A 21,070-nucleotide genomic window follows, 5' to 3' on the forward strand; every position below is an offset into this window, starting at 1 on the left:
ATAAAGTAAGCTCTTACCACCTGTTTGTATAGGCTGTTGATATTCCTTTCACTAAAATGAAAATAAAAGTAACTATAGATCAGACAAAAATCAGACCTATCCCTTTAAAGGAACACGTCAACACTATGGGAAATGTGCTTACAATCTTCTCCAGAGTCAGACAAGAAGATAGATATCAATCTGTGCATTCAGTAGTTAAGCTATCTGGCTGCAAGCTAGCTTAGCTTAAAACAAATGAATGGAAGTGGATACGGACCAGATAACCTAGCTGTTAGCCAAAAACACATATCCCGGAGTTTTAAGGCTAGTGGGAAGCCCTAAGAGGCCATACATTCATAAATTGTATTTACTCCGTTTTCCCGTGATAACGAGTTAATTTAATTTGTTTTCTCGTGATAACGGGATAATTTTCTCGAGATCTCAAGATAACAAAGATCGTTTTCTCGTGATAACGGATTCATTTATTTCAGGGGGGTACATGACATGGTATACAAAGTACTGTTACATTTGTGACATACAAGATATGCAAATATACAATACTGTTAAACAGAGATCCTAACAGAAAATATACATATGAGGGGGAGGAAACTGTACATTGGGAGGGGGTGGGGGGGGTTTGGACATTTACGGGGGCCAGTTTCGAGTTGCAGCCTCCCGTAGCCAGGTGCTCTTTGATTCCACCGCCGGTAAAGCTGAAGCCTTTGCTAACCATCTTCTTAGATGACTAATGTGTATATATATATTATCTGTAACAGCAAGGCATAAAGCTATTTCAGCCTGTGTCAGGCCTTGATTGAAGAGATATGTGACACGGTGATCAATATCCTCCTGCTCCTGACATTGCGACACTGAATGATGTTTCATGCAGTGATTTCTATACTAGCCTATCGTTTCGTTTTCTCGAGATCTCGAGAAAATTATCCCGTTATCACGAGAAAACGAATTAAATTAACTCGTTATCACGGGAAAACGGAGTAAATAAAATGTATGAATGTATGGCCTCTTAGGGCTTCCGTACTACTTAGTAAAGGCTCTCACAGACGTTCTGCGTTATTCGAATGCTACTTTTATGACCTGTAGCAGAACGTAGACCACAAAACCCAATATCATTATAACGAAGGTTATCCTATAACCCTAGTTATATGAATACTGGCTGAGCGTCTCGTAGTTCTCCTCAATCTTATCCGTTATATTCTTGTTGTTTCCACCTATGGCCTCGTCAATCCGATCGAGTCTCTGCGTGTGTTCCTCCAAGCCGGCTTCCACTGCTGCAGTGCGTTCGATTTGTTTACCAACCGCTGCCATAGGCTCCTCGATGTTGGCTTTGATAGCTTCTGTGTTAGCGTCCACTTTATCGGTTAAGGTCTTTATTAGCTTAGCAATAAAGATATTCTGAGATTCTGACGCAGATTCTATATCTGCGGAGGTTGCGGTGGTGGTGGATGAAGTGGCAGCCTCTTCTTTTGTCTCGATTTCTCCTGCTCTTCTACGCACGATACCCGAACTCTCAGTCGGATCGTTTTCGGCTGATTTAGCACCCTGTTTATCTTTCTTTGGTCCCATCTTGATTCTTTCAGTCAATATAGTTAGTTGAAAATATCAGTTGACATATACGTCAAGGTTTAAACGCATTGGTGGTATAAAAATAGGCTTTTAAAAGCAAAATAAAAAAAACGGGAGAGGAGCTATTACCACATGCGACTTACTCCATGGTCGAGCTAAACCGGAAGTCAAGCGACATGCAGTTAAAGACATGCAGTGTTTCATGAAACACTGTCTTTAAGGTTCGGTCGCTTGATTTTCCTCTGGGAAATACTTTTTAAACCGTTCAAGAAGAGCTTGGAGGTGATGATAGATTATATAGTTGTTATAGACATCCTCACTGTATTCACACTCAGTTCATTTTCCTCCATAAATTAATTAAGCTCTGGAAATCCAGCCCATTTCTACTCCAGCGCTCGAGTTTCCTCGTGAACGCTTGTATTTTATCATTGAGCGACAGGATGGTTGTGTTTTCACCTTGTAGTGACAGATTAAGTCCATTAATTTTTAGCAAATATGCAAGACAAATATGCTAGCCCTGTTATCCAGTCGGGATCGGAAAGGTGGGCAGCGAGCTGGGACGCATTCTGTCAGAAACAAGCGCGCCTCATCCCGCAGCTCAAACAGGTGTTGCGCGCGACTTGCATTATGTACATACCTGTCAACCAACCCTCCTGTTTTTCTAATCATTTATGTAGGACAAAGGAAATCCATAGGCTGAATATGATTTATTATCATCATTTTAGGTATATTATTTTACATTTTAAAAGCATTTCTTTTATTAGTTTAATGTATTTTAATTGTTTTTAACACACACACATGCACACACACAGTATTAAAATAAGAAAGGTGTTTCAATATTGTTATTGTTTTGGTTGTTTTGTTGTTACCTGTTGGTCTAATATAGGGAACATCTGTATAAGTGCTATTTGTTTTTCTAAGCAGTTTCAATTAGCATTTGATGCCCTGTTAAAAAACTAAAATTTTAACTGCAATAAAATGATGATGGATCAATATTTTTCTCATTCTTTTCCTCCTTTTTTTTAGAACGGGTTATTGTTTAATTTACATATGATTTAATTAATCACAATTGAAAATCAACCCTTAGATACCAGTTTTGATCATATACCAGTAACTGCTTTTTTTAAATACACTATAATTGAACAAAATGGTAAATTGGGACTGTTAACCTACAAGACCATAGACTTCCATTACAACCACTTTTCACCCTACTGTAAGAGCCGTGGTGCCATGGCAGCCCGGGCGGGGACGGACTCCAATTCTGAGGTGCCAAACATCCATAATAACATCATGCAAGTTGTTTTAGAAGTATATTATCTTTGTGCTTACAATAATGAAAAGGTACGGTACACAGTTGGTCTCCCCCTCTGTGCCATTATCAGCACAAAATATGATAAAATCCACCATCCCCATGGCTGCAGATCCCGGGGGGGGGGGGGGGGGGCATGTCCATGTAATTATGTGGTATCAAGAGTAGTGTATCTACTCCCACTCTGGAATTCTAGTTTCGAAATACTCCTAAAAGCTTAATTTGCGTATTAAAATCATTCAAATGTTCTACCGGGGGACGATGCCCCCGGACCCCCATACTCTGCGCCCCCCCCCCCCCCCCCCCCCCCCCCAAACTTGTCATGAGATCTGCAGCCCTGACCATCCCCCCTGTTTTTTTTTTCACAACTCGAGTACTGGCTATAAGGTGTCACCACTGCCTTTGTCCACTCTTGACTCTGATGAAGATAGACACATTGAAATAAAATAAAGACCTAAACGGTCTTGTTTTGCTGCTCTGTCCTGCTCCTAAGAGACACTGTTACGGCCCCGAAGGTCTCGGGGTAAAAGGGCTGTAACATAAAGGTTGGTTGACAGAAAGGATGACCAAGTTTGTAAACAAAAATTATATTTATTCACATAAAGGAAGAACAGAAAACTCAAGGGTGAGCCGAGGCCAAAACAACAAACAAACACCACTATTCTCCAAAACAAACAAACCTAATCTATGGTCAAAAGAAATTACATTCAATAACCTAAACCATTAACTAACAAAAACAGGAGAAAACAATACCCAAATGAAATGGCGGCTCACCCCACATCAGTGCTTCCTGAACATTTTAAAATAACACACATTAATAATATAATACGGAACAGGTAAATATATAAGGCAGGACAGCAAACTACTGCCAACTACAAGTATAGACAAACAAATTAAGTATCATTAACTGATACGAGTTCTCTATGGCCACTAACCGTTATACCAACATTTACTCAACGACCTGAGCACATGGTACTAAACAAATGCACAAAACACAAACAGAGGCCTAACCACATGCCAGAGAGAGAGAGTGAAATGATCAGCCAGGTTTAAGCAGGGTGTGGTGATACAGGATTGGGTGCAGGAATCCTGAAACCCATCGACCAATCTGTGAGGTATTGCAAAGTAGTCCACCAATGGAGGGGCAGGAATGGCAGGGACGAATGGTGGAGTACAGGTTTTGACTGGAGGGAGTAAACAAGATGGAGACTAAACAAACACTGGGGAAGCAAAGACATTGGGATGTAACAGACACCAACTGTCCATCTAAGATGATGCTCCTAAGAGACATCAGGACTGTCCGTCTAAGATGATGCTCCTAAGAGACATCAGGACTGTCCGTCTAAGATGATGCTCCTAAGAGACATCAGGACTGTCCGTCTAAGATGATGCTCCTAAGAGACATCAGGACTGTCCGTCTAAGATGATGCTCCTAAGAGACACCAGGACTGTCCGTCTAAGATGATGCTCCTAAGAGACATCAGGACTGTCCGTCTAAGATGATGCTCCTAAGAGACACCAGGTTGTCTAAGATGACACATGGTGGAATATCTTTGTTTCTCTCTCTCTCTAGTCTCTGGTTAATCACCTATTTATTTCATTATCTAGTCTAACTTCCCTCCTCACTATCTTCTAACACACACACTTAATTATGACCTCATAGTTATAGTTCTTAAGGTTTAAGCCTTGTTATGGAGCCCGTCCCACCACTGCCCCTTTCAGGTTCCTGAAGGAAGTACAGGGAGAGACTTTTGTGTGTGTGTTTGTGTGTTCATACAGAATGTACGAGTGAGTCAGAGTGAATACCACAGTGACTACAAATCTTCCTTAGATTATAGATATCATGTGGTGTTACATCATCAAGACGTATCAGAGGCTGTTTGATCAGATAACAACATCACTGAGAACACCTGCAGCGTGTGTGTTAGAGAGAGAGAGAGAGAGACTTGACTTTTGATATTATTTATTAAAACATCTCAACTAAAATAAAAACCAGTAGAGACAAAAAAAACACACACGCTCACCCCCCCCCCCCCCCCCCCCCCAATATATCCCAACATTTACCTTCAGCGCACATAAACGCAATTGACAGTCAAATGCATATGCTCAGCCCCCCCCCCACAGTACATAGTGCATTCCCCAGTCCCCCCAGGCATTCTTGAACGCACCAACATCATGTCTCAGTGAAAAATACATAAACTCCAACCGAAGCCGTGCAGAGGACATTCCCCTCGACATAGCCACTGATTCCGTACTAGGACCAACGCCCCTGATCATATCCTGGGAGATATATCATGTGGTGTTACATCATCAAGACGTATCAGAGGCTGTTTGATCAGATAACAACATCACTGAGAACACCTGCAGCGGGTGCACGTGTGTGTTTGAGAGAGAGAGAGAGAGAGAGAGAGAGAGAGAGAGAGAGAGAGAGAGAGACTTATAATCATTGCAGTTCCTCAGTCTTATTGCTACACATTAGGCCCATGATGTAAAGATGACAACAATATGAGGACCGTAAACAGCTCATCTGTCATTTTCTCCTCTCTCTTTGTTTTTATTACAGCGATACATCTTCAATTGTGTCCTTCCATCCTCTCATCGCCTCTCCGTTCATCGCCTCTGTCTGTCTCTCTCTCCACTCCTTCCATTCCTCCACTCCTCATTTATCTTCCCATCCTCTCGTCACCCTCCTCCCTCCTTCCCTCCATCCCTCTTTGGGAAACTCACTCCCTACAGAACGGTAGCCTACATAGCCTACACTGCACACACTATGATCCCGTTGCTTTTATGAGATCTCTTTTCAAATTAATTGTTTTTAGACTTGTGATTGAAATGCTTTCAAATGATTTATGATGTGTTTCTGTCCGTTTTTTATTTTACAACCCTGTTTCAGTGTGTAACCCTTTGCGTGAAGCACCTCGTAAATTATGTCTCAGATGTGCTATATAAATGTATTATTGTCATTATTACTGGTATTATTTCCACCATTCCTCTCCCTCCCCCTCTCCCTCCCCCTCCCCCTCCCCCTCACCTTCCGCATCCTCTCTTCTGTCTCCCTGTGTTGTCTTCATAGTCTTCAATTCTAAATTCATGTCAATCTCATGTTCGTTTGTTTGTTTGTTTGTTTGTTTATTTTTCACATTATACAAAAGATTAAAATATACTTTATATAATGCAGAGGAATGTGAAGGAGAATTGCCTAAAACCTCTCCGGGGGGCTTGAAAACTGGTGTTCTCCAATCAGTACATTACATGAAATAGTGTCAGCAATGTGGAATATACAGTTAGTATGTATATAGCAATGAGTCAATGTATGTCATAGTTAAGAGACACACACACACACACACACACACACACACACACACACACACACACACACACACACACACACACACACACACACACACACACACACACACACACACACACACACACACACACATTAGATTTGGCTTATGAGATTTGAAGAAAAGAAGTATCAACCTTTTTTGTATGGTCTGGAGTATAGACCATAGAAACTGAATTGAAAATCAAATATCAAATTCCATATCTATGGTATCTTACAATTATTGTTTGCACTGCCATCTGGTACATACTGTATACAGGATATGTTTGGGATCTTTTCTAGATATTATTTGTATTATTATTATTATTTTCTTCTTAATTTCTCCTTTTTCTCTTTGTATTGCTCCACTCATGGGTGCAATCTCACGCAGAACCTTTAGAACCTGAGACGGAACCTTTAGAACTAAACATTCGAACGACAATGCAACAGTTATGCTATCCATTGACACTATAGGGAGGTGTAGTCTGACGTCACTTCAGTGTGCGGCGCGGTCCACCCATATAGGGATTTATCATTGGGTCAAATGTATTACCGGCTATTGTAATAATTCTGCCTTGTGAACATTGGCAAGCTTTCCATTTTGCACAAAATGAGTTCCCTTCTATCACTAACATTATTGTTTGAGCATTTTTGGTTGAAATAAAGTTAGTTATAACGTTTTAAATTTGTCGTTAGAAAAGAACTACACTTACCAGTAGACCGCCTGTGTCGCCTGATACAGCCAGGAGTCTGCTCTGTGGTGACGTCAGGCAGCAGCGCCAAAGTGAGTGTAGTTCCTCAGTGAACGAAAACATAAACGTTATTATTTAGCTACTTATACGATTAATTGCGAATATTTTCATGTTGAGCTATAGATTGTGGATGAATACACACAGAAAGGTGCACCATGCCCATGTTCATGCTTTATTTGTTTTAAACGAGACGATTTAGAAATGGGTCCATTGGAAATACATGGCAATTTCAAGGAGGGTGGACTGTGTGGGAAACAGCAATGACGTAACCACTACACCTCCCTATAGAGCTCTAGAATTATTCCAAGATATAATTCCCAGGGAACATTCCAGAAAGGGTTAACGAGGGTCTCTTCTTCTCTTCCAGTGTGACTGCGGTGCGTCTCCCAGACGGTCTCTCCTTCGTGGTCTATGAGTTCTGGGACGGAGAAGAGGAATGGAAGAGGTGAGTTTCTGACCAGCCTTCGGGACTCTTCTAGTCAACTCTGACCTTGTGGGGGAAAGAAGAGGAAGGAGCCATTGTTGCCACGTGAGCCAGACCTTTAGGCTACTTTGAGAACGAATTAACGAAGTGGACTCACACGTTCCTAAGTGATAAAACTGTCCTAAAGTATTTTAGTGGCAAGTTTTAAAGCGAAGGTGCCTCAGTCCTATAACTAATCTTTAAATAGCCTACTTAGAGAGAAGACTATCTCGAGGCTGGTGGGTGCTTGGGGGAAATCAGGCCCGCAGTCGGCATCAATATTTCTCATACCAAGCAAATACACCTGGCCGTGAAGATGCACAGCCTAGTGGGACGGGGACGGGGGCGGGATCGGTGCGGCTCGTTTCTGTGGCATTTCCAGTGCAGAGCTGAGGGACGATACAGCTACATGCTTAATACCTTGACTGGCTTAAATGGCTTCATCTGTGACCCTCCTGGCTGCTGTTAACCCTTGCACTGCCGCACTACAGAAGGTTAACCCTTTACTATCACACTACCAAACGGTTTAACCCTTTCACTGCGACAATACACAGACGGTTAAAACCCTTTCACTGCCACACAACAGCCGCTTAACCCTTTCACTGCCACACTACAGAAGGTTAACCCTTTACTATCGCACTACCGACGGTTAACCCGCGTAAAATGTTAAAACAGTGCAAGGTCACACGGATGGAACTAACCTGTGTCGACGAGGTTCTGGCCAAAGAAAAATACATTTATCGGGACATACCTGTGACTAGGGATGGGTACCTTTCACATTTGAATTCGGTACCCATCCCTACCTGTGAGCCGTTGTGTGACAGCAGCACTGCCTTGTCTTCATCAAGTTTATTCACACAAGATTAGAACACAAGATACAAATTAAAATAAAGCCCGGTTGACCAATCATCCTTTTATTGGCAGAAAGATGATGCAATAAGAATCGCATGATGTAAATTCTGAGGGGAGATCAGTGGAAGGTGAACTCTAGCCAAAACAGTTTGTTGTTGTTGAGTCGTTATATTCACTGATGAATTTATTTAATAATAATGATCTTTGCTTTTGACTGCGGGAGTCCACTGCTCAGATCTTCAGTGTATCTGACAGAGCTGTGATGATCAAAAAGTATTCCAACCTAAATCTAATCGTTATTCTCATCAGCAGTTTATTTATTTACTTTGACTATGGTCATGTCTGTGGTCATTTCTGTTCAGTTGTACGAGAATGGAGCAAAGATATTGGTGTGAAGATGACCTGTGGGACCTCTGGCCTGGCCTAATGGTTGCCACAGCAGCTTCGCTCTGAATAAAATTAATGTCCACACACTAGGGGTGTAACGGTACCGCGGTATTGCGGTCACGGTTCGGTACGAGTTCGGTACAACAGGAAAACAATATTTATAATTATTATTATATATTTATGATAATAATTATTATTAAATAGAATAATATTCTATAGGCTTGCCGTGGTAGTCAGTGATACTGGTGTCATTCTGTGTTCAGGCATCCACTGAGTAAATTAATTGCCTACTGCCCCTGTAACAACTTATGCAACAACTTAGTTTCACTTTCACTTTCACTGAAGAAGAGAACCGATGACATGTTACACAACAAGGAGGATTTATCAATATTTTGGATTTAAACACAGTAGCAGCAACTGGAGAGGAGCTCAGATTATCTGGTGGTATGTACTGTAGTGCTTTTTCTTTCTTTTTTTAACAGTTGTGAGCAGTGTTAATTTTGTCAATGAAAATGATGACTAAATATGGTCGTCAACGAAGCTTTTCCCCCTGACTAAATCTAGAATAAAAAAAAATATATTTAGACTAAAACTGACTAAGACTAAAATGCTCAGACCTGTAGTTGACTAAAACTGACTAAGACTAAAATGAAAAATAAATGAAGGTGACTAAATATGATGAAAACGAAAAAGGAGCATTTGACACATGACTAAGACTAAAACTATTGGTTTGAATAGAATACATAGAATTGCATTACAAGAGAATAAAATGCCTAGACAAAAATGTCATCCGTTTTCTGTGACTAAATCTAGACTAAAACAAAAAAGACAAAATCGAGACTAAAACTGACTAAGACTAAAATGCTCAGACCTGTAGTTGACTAAAAAAGACTAAAATGAAAAATAAATGAAGGTGACTAAATATGATGAAAACGAAAAAGGAGCATTTGACACATGACTAAGACTAAAACAAAAATGTTATTAGCTGCCAAAATTAACACTGGCTGTGAGAGTCTGCGGGAGAAAGTTGACGTGTGTTCGCGCGCGTGTGTGAGTGTGTGTGTGTGTCTTTCCAATAATTACCATTATTGGGCGAACAAGAAAACTAAAGAAAACTGCAAAATTGTAATGACCCTGCTGTGTTACAAACATTTAATTAATTCATCATGGATGGTTTTGTTTTAGGGACACATGCTGTAGAAAACGGGAAGGGAGGAGGGGAGAGCAGAGTGTCAGTGTGCGTGCCTAAGCAAGCTTCAACGTTTTATTCATCATCTACATTTGGCAATACAAGCTTAATATTCAACGTTAAAGATCAATGTAAGCCAGTGTAAAGTAAAGTAAAGATATTGAGCATAGATTTGTCAAATGTGCAAGTGCAACCCTACTTTCACCTATGTGGTATTATGCAGTGGTGCAGTGCCAAATTGACAGTAGGTCAAACGCTCCACGCTCCACGCGCGTGCGCGCGCATGCACAGTTTTTTTTGGCTGCTCTCGTCCTGCAGCTGGATACTATTGCCTCACAGCGCGGCCGTCAGCGCGCGGCCCAGAGAGCGCCGCTGGCTCTGCGGCTCTGCAGCTGCATGCTTCTCCGGGAGTCCGGTTGGATAATGCCATGTAAAAAGCGATTGCGCGTACTTCAGCCTCAGTGACCGAGGTATAACGCCGTTATACCGAGTTATACCAGCACTGCACCACTGGTATTATGAGACGTATTCTTCGTATGGCTGCGCGTACCGCACCGCGACGGCCGTACCGTAAATTTGCGGGAAGAATACACATACCGTTACACCCCTACCACACACGTAAGAAACGATGGGAGTGGTGGCGGGTGAAAAGTATTGAAGCTCATTTATGAGAGTGTGGACATTCATCTTGTTTCAGATTATGAGTGTGTGGACATTCATCTTGTTTCAGATTATGAGAGTGTGGACATTCATCTTGATTCAGATTATGAGAGTGTGGACATTCATCTTGTTTCAGATTATGAGAGTGACTGTGGACATTAATCTTGTTTCAGATTATGAGAGTGTGGACATTCATCTTGTTTCAGATTATGAGAGTGACTGTGGACATTAATCTTGTTTCAGATTATGAGAGTGTGGACATTCATCTTGTTTCAGATTATGAGAGTGTGGACATTAATCTTGTTTCAGATTATGAGAGTGTGGACATTAATCTTGTTTCAGATTATGAGAGTGTGGACATTGGGTCTCATTCCCGAACATTTTTCAAAGATATATTCTGGAAGATTTATCTTGGAACCACTGAGACATAATCTATGACAAGTACACTCTGAGTCCTGAACGTGCTGGTAATATGTCTTAAGTGGCTGAAACGGTTGCAGAAATTATATGATCTGATATCTGCTTGGAGAATGGCATTCTGTCTTAAACTCGAAAGCGCGTTCCCGTTCAGGTCATTTGCATACAAACCACGCCCCGACAGTCCTTATAAAGCAGTCAATGGGCAGTGTGCAAATTCTCGCTGAAATGTCAAAGCGACGCTCTGACACGGGAGGAAGCGCACCTGCCTCTAAGCAACGGCGTAAGAATTTCACGAATGCTGAAATGGAGGTGGGGAACCCTTGTAAACAAGACAAACGTATTCCTCTGGTCTGCATCCCCTTAACAATTGTGTGTATTGAGCTGTACTGTATTGTAAATTCTGCAATCTGTTAATAAAGTTTCCATTCATTAATTCAGGTACTGATATCGGGAGTGGAGAACTATAAGGGGGTTCTTTTCAGTAGCGTCAGCTCCGGTTACAGGGGCACCCACAAACGGGAGGTATATTGAGCTGTACTGTACTGTACCCATTCTGCAATCTGTTAATAAACCTTTCAATCAATCAATCAATCAGGCATGGGCCCAAATCACCGGAGAGGTAAACGCTGTATCCGGCGAGGGGCGCACAGCCACGAGGTGAATAAAAAATGGGTCGACATAAAGTCGTCCTGCAAGCACCGGATCGCCAAGCACACGAGAGACATGCTGGCAACTGGAGGAGGACCAGCAGGCCCGGGCCTGTCCGACCTGGACCTGCGTGTCCAGGCCATTATAGACACCACAACGATCGCGGGTGTAGACGGTGCCGACAGGAATGAGACGACGCGCGGGGCTGGGCACCGTCTCCTGTTCTCAGCAGCCAGCATGTCTCCCGTCCCCGAAGGATCCGATACCGACACAGACGGTAGGCGTCCCTCCCACAACAGGTGCATCCCAATAAATTAGAACAGGGAATATATTGATTGCCTTCATGCACAGTAAATCTTGCAGTGTCAAATGAAGGGAGTGTTAACACTTTACTCTATTTAGAGTTGATTTAACATTAATTGTAGTTGGGAACAAATACGCAAGATGTACTGTACATCCAGCAGGTACGCGTCACTCTCGGCGAAGAGATCAGCGTGGTCCCTGTACTGGCGCTCCCTATTCATTGCGCGTTCGTATCGAGCATAATTATGCTGGACGTTACCCATAATTGTGTGTGTAAGCCTTGGGTGCAGAGTTGACCATTTAAGCATGGCGCGATTAATCACTGTTAATTGGATGCCAGGGTTCAATGTACATGATTGCTGTTCAAGTGCACCTGCAAGGTCAGGTTTATTTGTCACACACAACATCGTACCGGTAAGATGAGCAGTGGAATGTTTATCCACTGGCTCTTATAATGTATACAATAAGCAAATGTCCCAAACTATAAATGAGAACAACAATAAAATTATAACAGAATTATGTGGCTGATGTATTTATTTATTCCGAGTCATTTGCAGTGTGTAGTGCTATTATTTATTTTTCCGACATCAAATAACGTAATTTCTTATCATACAAATATTGTCATATTTATTTTAATTATGATTAAGTAATTAATTCCAAGGAGGCCTGTAGCGTTGACGTGAAGGAATCACTATGAGAACACAGTCTGTCAAGTTATAATACAATTTTAAATTAGTCAATCAATCATGAGATTTGATCGTGGCTGAGAGCAGATTTAAGAGTGCTCCTCAGCACTCTTAAATCTGCTCTCAGCCACGATCAAATTTGATCTCAGGAAAATTTGGGGACTCCCACTCCCAGCCCTAATATATCTTAAATGGGCAGAAATCTGGCTAAGACGAAATATTTTGTCGTAACTTCGTTCGGGAATGAGACCCATTCATCTTGTTTCAGATTATGAGAGTGTGGACATTCATCTTGTTTCAGATTATGAGAGTGTGGACATTCATCTTGTTTCAGATTATGAGAGTGTGGACATTCATCTTGTTTCAGATTATGAGAGTGTGGACATTCAGGCGGCTAGGTGGCATAGCGGAGATTGCGCTCGTCACCGATGCAAGAGACTCCGGTCTCGACTCCCCGAGTCAGCATTGCCTGCGGTTTGCGCCAATCGTCATACTATCTCAATTGGCAGAGGTAGCGGGTGGAAAGTCGATGGGTGGGGATTGGACGTTGTGGACAGCGACTCCTACAGGTCGGTTGGGTGACGCCTGTACAGCAGAGACAGGAAGTATCGGGGCAGCGTGAGCCTCCCACGCGTTACTCCTCGCCACAGAGAGACCGCGCTGTCTGGTGAAAAGATGCGACAGGCTGCCTCCTCGTGTACCGGAGGGGACACGTAATGCAAGGCTTCTATCCTCACTACAGCCGACCAGTGGGAGGCATAGTCTAGCAACGTTCAAGACAGGGGAGGGAAGAATTGGAGGGGAGAATTGGAGGGGAGAATTAGCAATACGAAATTGGGATGGGAGAAAAAATAGAAAAATAAGGAGGAAAAAGTGGATAAAAAAATTAAAGATTATGAGTGTGTGGACATTCATCTTGTTTCAGATTATGTCAAATACTCCAGCCTCGTCCAATAAGTGTTGCACGCCAGTCCCTTGTTCTCTTTAGCACAACCCTTGGCTGTAGTTGGCTGGTCATAAGCAACTTGGGGAAAAAAAGAAAAGAAAAAAAAGAAATATATGACCAACTCTCAGTTTTCAACTTTTTCCATTACTGTCTTTTGGATAAATTGCTGTATTTCAATTTTAATTAGCATTCTCCAGCCATTCATTCACCCTGTGGTGGCTGAGCCGCTGTTACGTCACTCTGTCATGATTTAGTGATGGAGCTGGGAAGGAGAGAAACGGACAGGCTGCTGATGTAGCTCTCTGCTACTCACCTCCTCCCTAACATTAATATTTCACTTCTTACAGAAAAGGCTATGGGCAATGCTCAAAGAGGGACCGTTTGAGTGGGTGTGTGTGTGCGTGTGCGCGCGTGTACCTCCAAGTGCATGTATGCATGGATAAAGGCCAGGGGCCATGCTTAAAGAAGATGTGTGTGTACATTTGACTATATGTATTGCACACAGATAGACATGAATATGTGTGTCTGTGTGTGTGTCTCTCTCTCTGTGTCAAGTCAAGAGTTTTATTTGTCACGGCATACAAGTGAAATGTGTGTGTGTGTGTGTGTGTGTGTGTGTGTGTGTGTGTGTGTGTGTGTGTGTGTGTGTGTGTGTGTGTGTGTGTGTGTGTGTGTGTGTGTGTGTGTGTGTGTGTGTGTGTGTGTGTGTGTGTGTGTGTGTGTGTGTGTGTGTGTGTGTGTGTGTGTGTGTGTGTGAATTCTCACCTCTTTCTCTGTCTGTGTCCCCAGGCACATCCAGTCTGTCTCCACCAAGGCCTTCCAGCATGTGAAGGTGGACACACTGTGCCAACCTGAGTCTGTGTCCACTGTAGCCGTGCCCGGTCAGTGATGTGTGGGGATGGAATAGAACTGACCATATTCACACAGCGGCCTATTTGGCTCTTATGTCAACCAACCGGAGCATGATATAATAGCAAAATGTCCACCGTGTGAATATAGGGTCAATAGAATAGAGTCAAATATGTTTGTAGCCATATCAGGTTAGTGGTACAATCGAATAGAATATACTTTTCTGTAGCCATGCCAGGTCAGTGAACCATCGAAATGGAATGTTGTCTGTGGCCATGTCAGATCAGTGCAATAGGATCTCAATCAAATAAAAAAAGTACAAATTAAAAAGTTAAGAAAAACATGCTAGGTCAGTATAGACAAGAATAGACTCATTGTGCCAGCTTAGAACAGAATATTAAACACGCAGAGTCCTGTGGGTTGTACTATTTGCTGAGGGCTAAGGCCCACTCTGGAAAATAAAAGACTATAGCACACTGCAACGGTAGTGTATATGCCACGTTGCAAATGGCACATACAGATCAGAACAGTGTTGATGTGGGGCTGAGGTAGAACATAGTGCCAGTGTCCTGAGGTAGAACATAGTGCCAGTGGCCTGAGGTAGAACATAGTGCCAGTGGCCTGAGGTAGATCATAGTGCCAGTGTCCTGATGTAGAACATAGTGCCAGTGTCCTGATGTAGAACATAGTGCCAGTGGTCTGAGGTAGAACATAGTGCCAGTGGCCTGAGGTAGAACATAGTGCCAGTGTCCTGAGGTAGAACATAGTGCCAGTGGCCTGATGTAGAACATAGTGCCAGTGTCCTGATGTAGAACATAGTGCCAGTGTCCTGAGGTAGAACATAGTGCCAGTGGCCTGATGTAGAACATAGTGCCAGTGGCCTGATGTAGAACATAGTGCCAGTGTCCTGAGGTAGAACATAGTGCCAGTGGCCTGAGGTAGATCATAGTGCCAGTGTCCTGATGTAGAACATAGTGCCAGTGGCCTGAGGTAGATCATAGTGCCAGTGTCCTGATGTAGAACATAGTGCCAGTGTCCTGAGGTAGAACATAGTGCCAGTGGTCTGATGTAGAACATAGTGCCAGTGGCCTGAGGTAGAACATAGTGCCAGTGGCCTGATGTAGAACATAGTGCCAGTGGCCTGAGGTAGAACATAGTGCCAGTGTCCTGATGTAGAACATAGTGCCAGTGTCCTGAGGTAGAACATAGTGCCAGTGGTCTGATGTAGAACATAGTGCCAGTGTCCTGATGTAGAACATAGTGCCAGTGGCCTGATGTAGATCATAGTGCCAGTGTCCTGATGTAGATCATAGTGCCAGTGGTCTGATGTAGAACATAGTGCCAGTGTCCTGATGTAGAACATAGTGCCAGTGGTCTGATGTAGAACATAGTGCCAGTGGCCTGATGTAGAACATAGTGCCAGTGTCCTGATGTAGAACATAGTGCCAGTGTCCTGATGTAGAACATAGTGCCAGTGGCCTGATGTAGAACATAGTGCCAGTGTCCTGATGTAGAACATAGTGCCAGTGTCCTGATGTAGATCATAGTGCCAGTGTCCTGATGTAGAACATAGTGCCAGTGGCCTGATGTAGAACATAGTGCCAGTGTCCTGATGTAGAACATAGTGCCAGTGGCCTGATGTAGAACATAGTGCCAGTGGCCTGAGGTAGAACATAGTGCCAGTGTCCTGATGTAGAACATAGTGCCAGTGTCCTGATGTAGAACATAGTGCCAGTGGCCTGATGTAGAACATAGTGCCAGTGGCCTGATGTAGAACATAGTGCCAGTGTCCTGATGTAGAACATAGTGCCAGTGTCCTGAGGTAGAACATAGTGCCAGTGTCCTGATGTAGAACATAGTGCCAGTGTCCTGATGTAGAACATAGTGCCAGTGGCCTGATGTAGAACATAGTGCCAGTGGCCTGATGTAGAACATAGTGCCAGTGTCCTGATGTAGAACATAGTGCCAGTGTCCTGATGTAGAACATAGTGCCAGTGTCCTGATGTAGAACATAGTGCCAGTGGCCTGATGTAGAACATAGTGCCAGTGTCCTGAGGTAGAACATAGTGCCAGTGGCCTGATGTAGAACATAGTGCCAGTGTCCTGATGTAGAACATAGTGCCAGTGGCCTGAGGTAGAACATAGTGCCAGTGTCCTGATGTAGAACATAGTGCCAGTGGTCTGAGGTAGAACATAGTGCCAGTGGCCTGATGTAGAACATAGTGCCAGTGTCCTGATGTAGAACATAGTGCCAGTGTCCTGATGTAGAACATAGTGCCAGTGTCCTGATGTAGAACATAGTGCCAGTGTCCTGATGTAGAACATAGTGCCAGTGGTCTGATGTAGAACATAGTGCCAGTGTCCTGAGGTAGAACATAGTGCCAGTGTCCTGATGTAGAACATAGTGCCAGTGGCCTGATGTAGAACATAGTGCCAGTGTCCTGATGTAGAACATAGTGCCAGTGTCCTGATGTAGATCATAGTGCCAGTGTCCTGATGTAGAACATAGTGCCAGTGGCCTGATGTAGAACATAGTGCCAGTGTCCTGATGTAGAACATAGTGCCAGTGGCCTGATGTAGAACATAGTGCCAGTGGCCTGAGGTAGAACATAGTGCCAGTGTCCTGATGTAGAACATAGTGCCAGTGTCCTGATGTAGAACATAGTGCCAGTGGCCTGATGTAGAACATAGTGCCAGTGGCCTGATGTAGAACATAGTGCCAGTGTCCTGATGTAGAACATAGTGCCAGTGTCCTGAGGTAGAACATAGTGCCAGTGTCCTGATGTAGAACATAGTGCCAGTGTCCTGATGTAGAACATAGTGCCAGTGGCCTGATGTAGAACATAGTGCCAGTGGCCTGATGTAGAACATAGTGCCAGTGGCCTGATGTAGAACATAGTGCCAGTGTCCTGATGTAGAACATAGTGCCAGTGTCCTGATGTAGAACATAGTGCCAGTGGCCTGATGTAGAACATAGTGCCAGTGTCCTGAGGTAGAACATAGTGCCAGTGGCCTGATGTAGAACATAGTGCCAGTGTCCTGATGTAGAACATAGTGCCAGTGGCCTGAGGTAGAACATAGTGCCAGTGTCCTGATGTAGAACATAGTGCCAGTGGTCTGAGGTAGAACATAGTGCCAGTGGCCTGATGTAGAACATAGTGCCAGTGTCCTGATGTAGAACATAGTGCCAGTGTCCTGATGTAGAACATAGTGCCAGTGTCCTGATGTAGAACATAGTGCCAGTGTCCTGATGTAGAACATAGTGCCAGTGGTCTGATGTAGAACATAGTGCCAGTGTCCTGAGGTAGAACATAGTGCCAGTGGTCTGAGGTAGATCATAGTGCCAGTGGTCTGATGTAGAACATAGTGCCAGTGTCCTGAGGTAGAACATAGTGCCAGTGGTCTGAGGTAGATCATAGTGCCAGTCGTAACTGTGTGTGTTTAGAACTGTCAGAACTATGATACTTTCCTGTCTAACTCATCAATCTCTCTTCCATCCTCCTCTGGTTCTTCTTCCTCTCCTCTCATTCCACTTCATCTCCTCTCTCTCCATGTCTCCTCATATCTATCTCTCGTTCCACATCACCCCCCCCCCCCCCCCCCCTCTCTTTCTCTGTCCTCGTGTCCATTTTTCATTCGTCCAACCAAAACATCATAACTCATCTTCCCTGCTCTCCATTCTTTCTTTCGCTCAATTTCACCTCCATCGTCTCGTGTGTGATGTGTCTCATTCCCTCTCCTCCTGTCCTTTTCCCCTCCTCCCTATTCATTCTCTTTTCAATTTCATCTTTCATCTCATTTCCTCTCTTATCAACTCCCCACCGTCACTCATTCTCCGTTCAACCTTTCCCATTCCCTCCCTCTCTCTCTCCTCGCAGCTGCCTGGTGCAGTGTGACCAAGGACTGATGTAACAGAGGCGTCGGACCCCACCCCCTGGACACCCCCCCCCCCTTTTATCTGCCTCCTTTTGACCCTCCTCCCCTCCCTCTTATCCCCCCCCCACACACACACACACACTTTTACTCTTTTGTAAGTACATGTTTACACAGTGCAAAATGAATGGCGTCAATTGCAGTGAATATTGAGCAGCGCATCTCACCATGGTAGTTGGCTGGAGGTTGATGGGTTGATTTCACGTACCGGTCATCTCACCGAGTAGCTTTTGGGTCACTTTAGGGTCGATTTTTTTTCTCTCTCTCTCCATGTAGTGAGAGGCACATGGGTTGGGTTGAGTTCTTTCATGTAGCAGTTGCTATTTTAGGTCGGGTTCATCATGGGGTCAGTTTCTTCTTATCTAGCGCTTACCTTGCATATTAAGTTCTTTCCATAGCAGCCAACTTCAGGGCTCCTTCAGCTAGCTAGTCATTTTAACAGTAGTTGGCCATTTCAGGTACAGTATACTGTAGGTTCATTCCAAATAGGGTTGGAATGTTGTAGGTCTGCACCTTAGGGTCGACATGTAGCAGTTACATTTAGAAGTGGGTCGATTAGATATCTCCATGTAGCTTTCATCTAGTAGTGTATAGTAGTAATAATGAGTTTAGAGTTGAATTTCGATATAGCTTTGACATCAGGGTAATTTTAGCCCGATTTACACCTGGCTTTAAAAACCCAATGCGCTTAGATCCCTCTGGATTCTGTCTGGATGAGGCTCCAAGCCAAAGTTTAACACCTGGGTGTAAATGCTCTCAAGAAGGGATTGGAATCTAGTTCTTCCAAGCAAGGATGTGTTGGAAAATCAGTCTCCAATCCTTCCGTGTACCGTATTTACAGTAGTCTTTTGTTTTAAACATGGCTTGGCATGCCTGACACGACAGAATCTACATGTAGCCTTCATCTCCGTCAGGGTTTTAATGCCCAATGTTAAATGGGTTTTTTGTAAAGGTGAGATGAATGAGTCGCCTTCCCATTGTGTGATAATTTCTGACTAAAGAAGAAGAATCTGCTGCTACCATGAGCTGGAAGAAGAGATAATCCTAGACGGAGACGAGAGACAGAGTAACATCTCGGTTTTCTCACGCAGCTAAAACGTTTTATTTTTCTTGTTCCGCTTGTGTTTACTACGTTAGATTGACTTGGCAATGGGTAGCCTATACATTAGCTGTATAAGTCTAGTAGAGATTTTACATATGAAAACAGTGTTCTCTTACGATTATACTTGTAATATTGACGTCCGTTAGTGCTACAGTGCAGATCATTCTCAGTGGAATTCAGCAGCAACTCACACTAGTCACTGCAGGTCCTCGCGAGTTTGTTTTAAGTCTGAAAAATAAAAAGGGAAAACTCTCACGATTATCGATAAGAACCTTCCAGACAGAGATTCACAGCTGAGTGACATTAATGTAAAGCCTTAAACATCAGCACATGGTCGGGTGGAGGAGGTCATGAAGGGTATATTCAGTGGAAACATTGCTCAGGCCAGGTCTTTTCGAGACCACTGGCCTTGTTAGAGTACTGGGACCGAATCTGTCTCGTGGAACGCAGTACAGTACAGTATACTGTTGACAATACTGTTGCGCTGAGCATCCGACTACAGAGAGAAAAAAAACCTTGTTATTTCAAGCACGGGTTCACGTCACTGAGCCCACATGTCGACCGTGTCTAACACACAGACAATTGCACCGGCGACACACCGAGTCAGTGATGGTCACAATGATGATTGCAATTGAACCGTGACAGCAGGTGGGGGGGGGGTGGGTTCTTTTGATTAAATTAAATACTGAATTAGATCTGCTATGACAATAACAATGACAAGTGAGAATGTCTTAGTTGTCCACCGCTTATCGACACCATTCTAGAGAAGGGCCTCTTATCCCAAAATCGTATTCCAAATTGGGCCAAATCTGGGCCAGGAGCCGATGCTGAACTGAACCACCTTTCCGGCTCTGGCCCAAGCTATTACTTGAATCTAAACCTGGAAATCTCACACATCTAACCTGGGTTGATCCGAGGTCGAACCCAGGGGCCTGGTTTTAGGAAAAGGTTATTTGACTTTATAATAGATCCCATTGTACAATCATTTTGAAGAATACAATTTAAAATGATGAAACAACAAGAGGGCGGCGTCCACCCATAACTTCAGTAAACATATAACTAAGATTAACCCAAAAAAACCTATGTAAAAACACACCTTTTTTTTCCTCCACATCAAGCTATTTTGATTCACGGCTATGATTTTCGATTTTGTCAGAAGCACAAGATTTGTGCCGAGAAAAAAAAAACAATATTAAATGTGGCCCCAGGTATCAGATCCTGATTAGGTCCATCTCTGCTTCTGCCACATTATGAATTTCCCTAACAATTCCCTAACACCTAACCTGAACACAAACACCTAACCTGAACACAAACACCTAACCAGAACACCGACACACAGAGCCCATGAACACCTAACCAGAACACAGACACACAGAGCCCATGAACACCTAACCAGAACACCGACACACAGAGCCCATGAACACCTAACCAGAACACCGACACACAGAGCCCATGAACACCTAACCAGAACACCGACACACAGAGCCCATGAACACCTAACCAGAACACCGACACACAGAGCCCATGAACACCTAACCAGAACACCGACACACAGAGCCCATGAACACCTAACCAGAACACCGACACACAGAGCCCATGAACACCTAACCAGAACACCGACACACAGAGCCCATGAACACCTAACCAGAACACCGACACACAGAGCCCATGAACACCTAACCA

General features: G+C 43.5%; 1 protein-coding gene across 1 annotated transcript in view; it reads left to right on the plus strand.

The window, feature by feature from the left end:
* The window catches only part of necab2 (N-terminal EF-hand calcium binding protein 2), a gene marked incomplete at both ends in the record, with an annotated part of 380,241 nt that extends 365,849 nt beyond the window's left edge, over window positions 1-14,392 (plus strand). The window contains 2 exons of the mRNA XM_084315533.1: window positions 7,317-7,394; window positions 14,293-14,392. Coding sequence (XP_084171659.1) covers window positions 7,317-7,394; window positions 14,293-14,392 — 178 coding nt within the window. The remainder of the gene's footprint in view (window positions 1-7,316; window positions 7,395-14,292) is intronic.
* Between the last annotated feature and the right edge of the window lie 6,678 nt (window positions 14,393-21,070).

Source organism: Notolepis coatsorum (genome assembly GCF_963971535.1).
Source record: "Notolepis coatsorum genome assembly, chromosome: 6".
Classification (NCBI taxonomy): Eukaryota; Metazoa; Chordata; class Actinopteri; order Aulopiformes; family Paralepididae; genus Notolepis; species Notolepis coatsorum.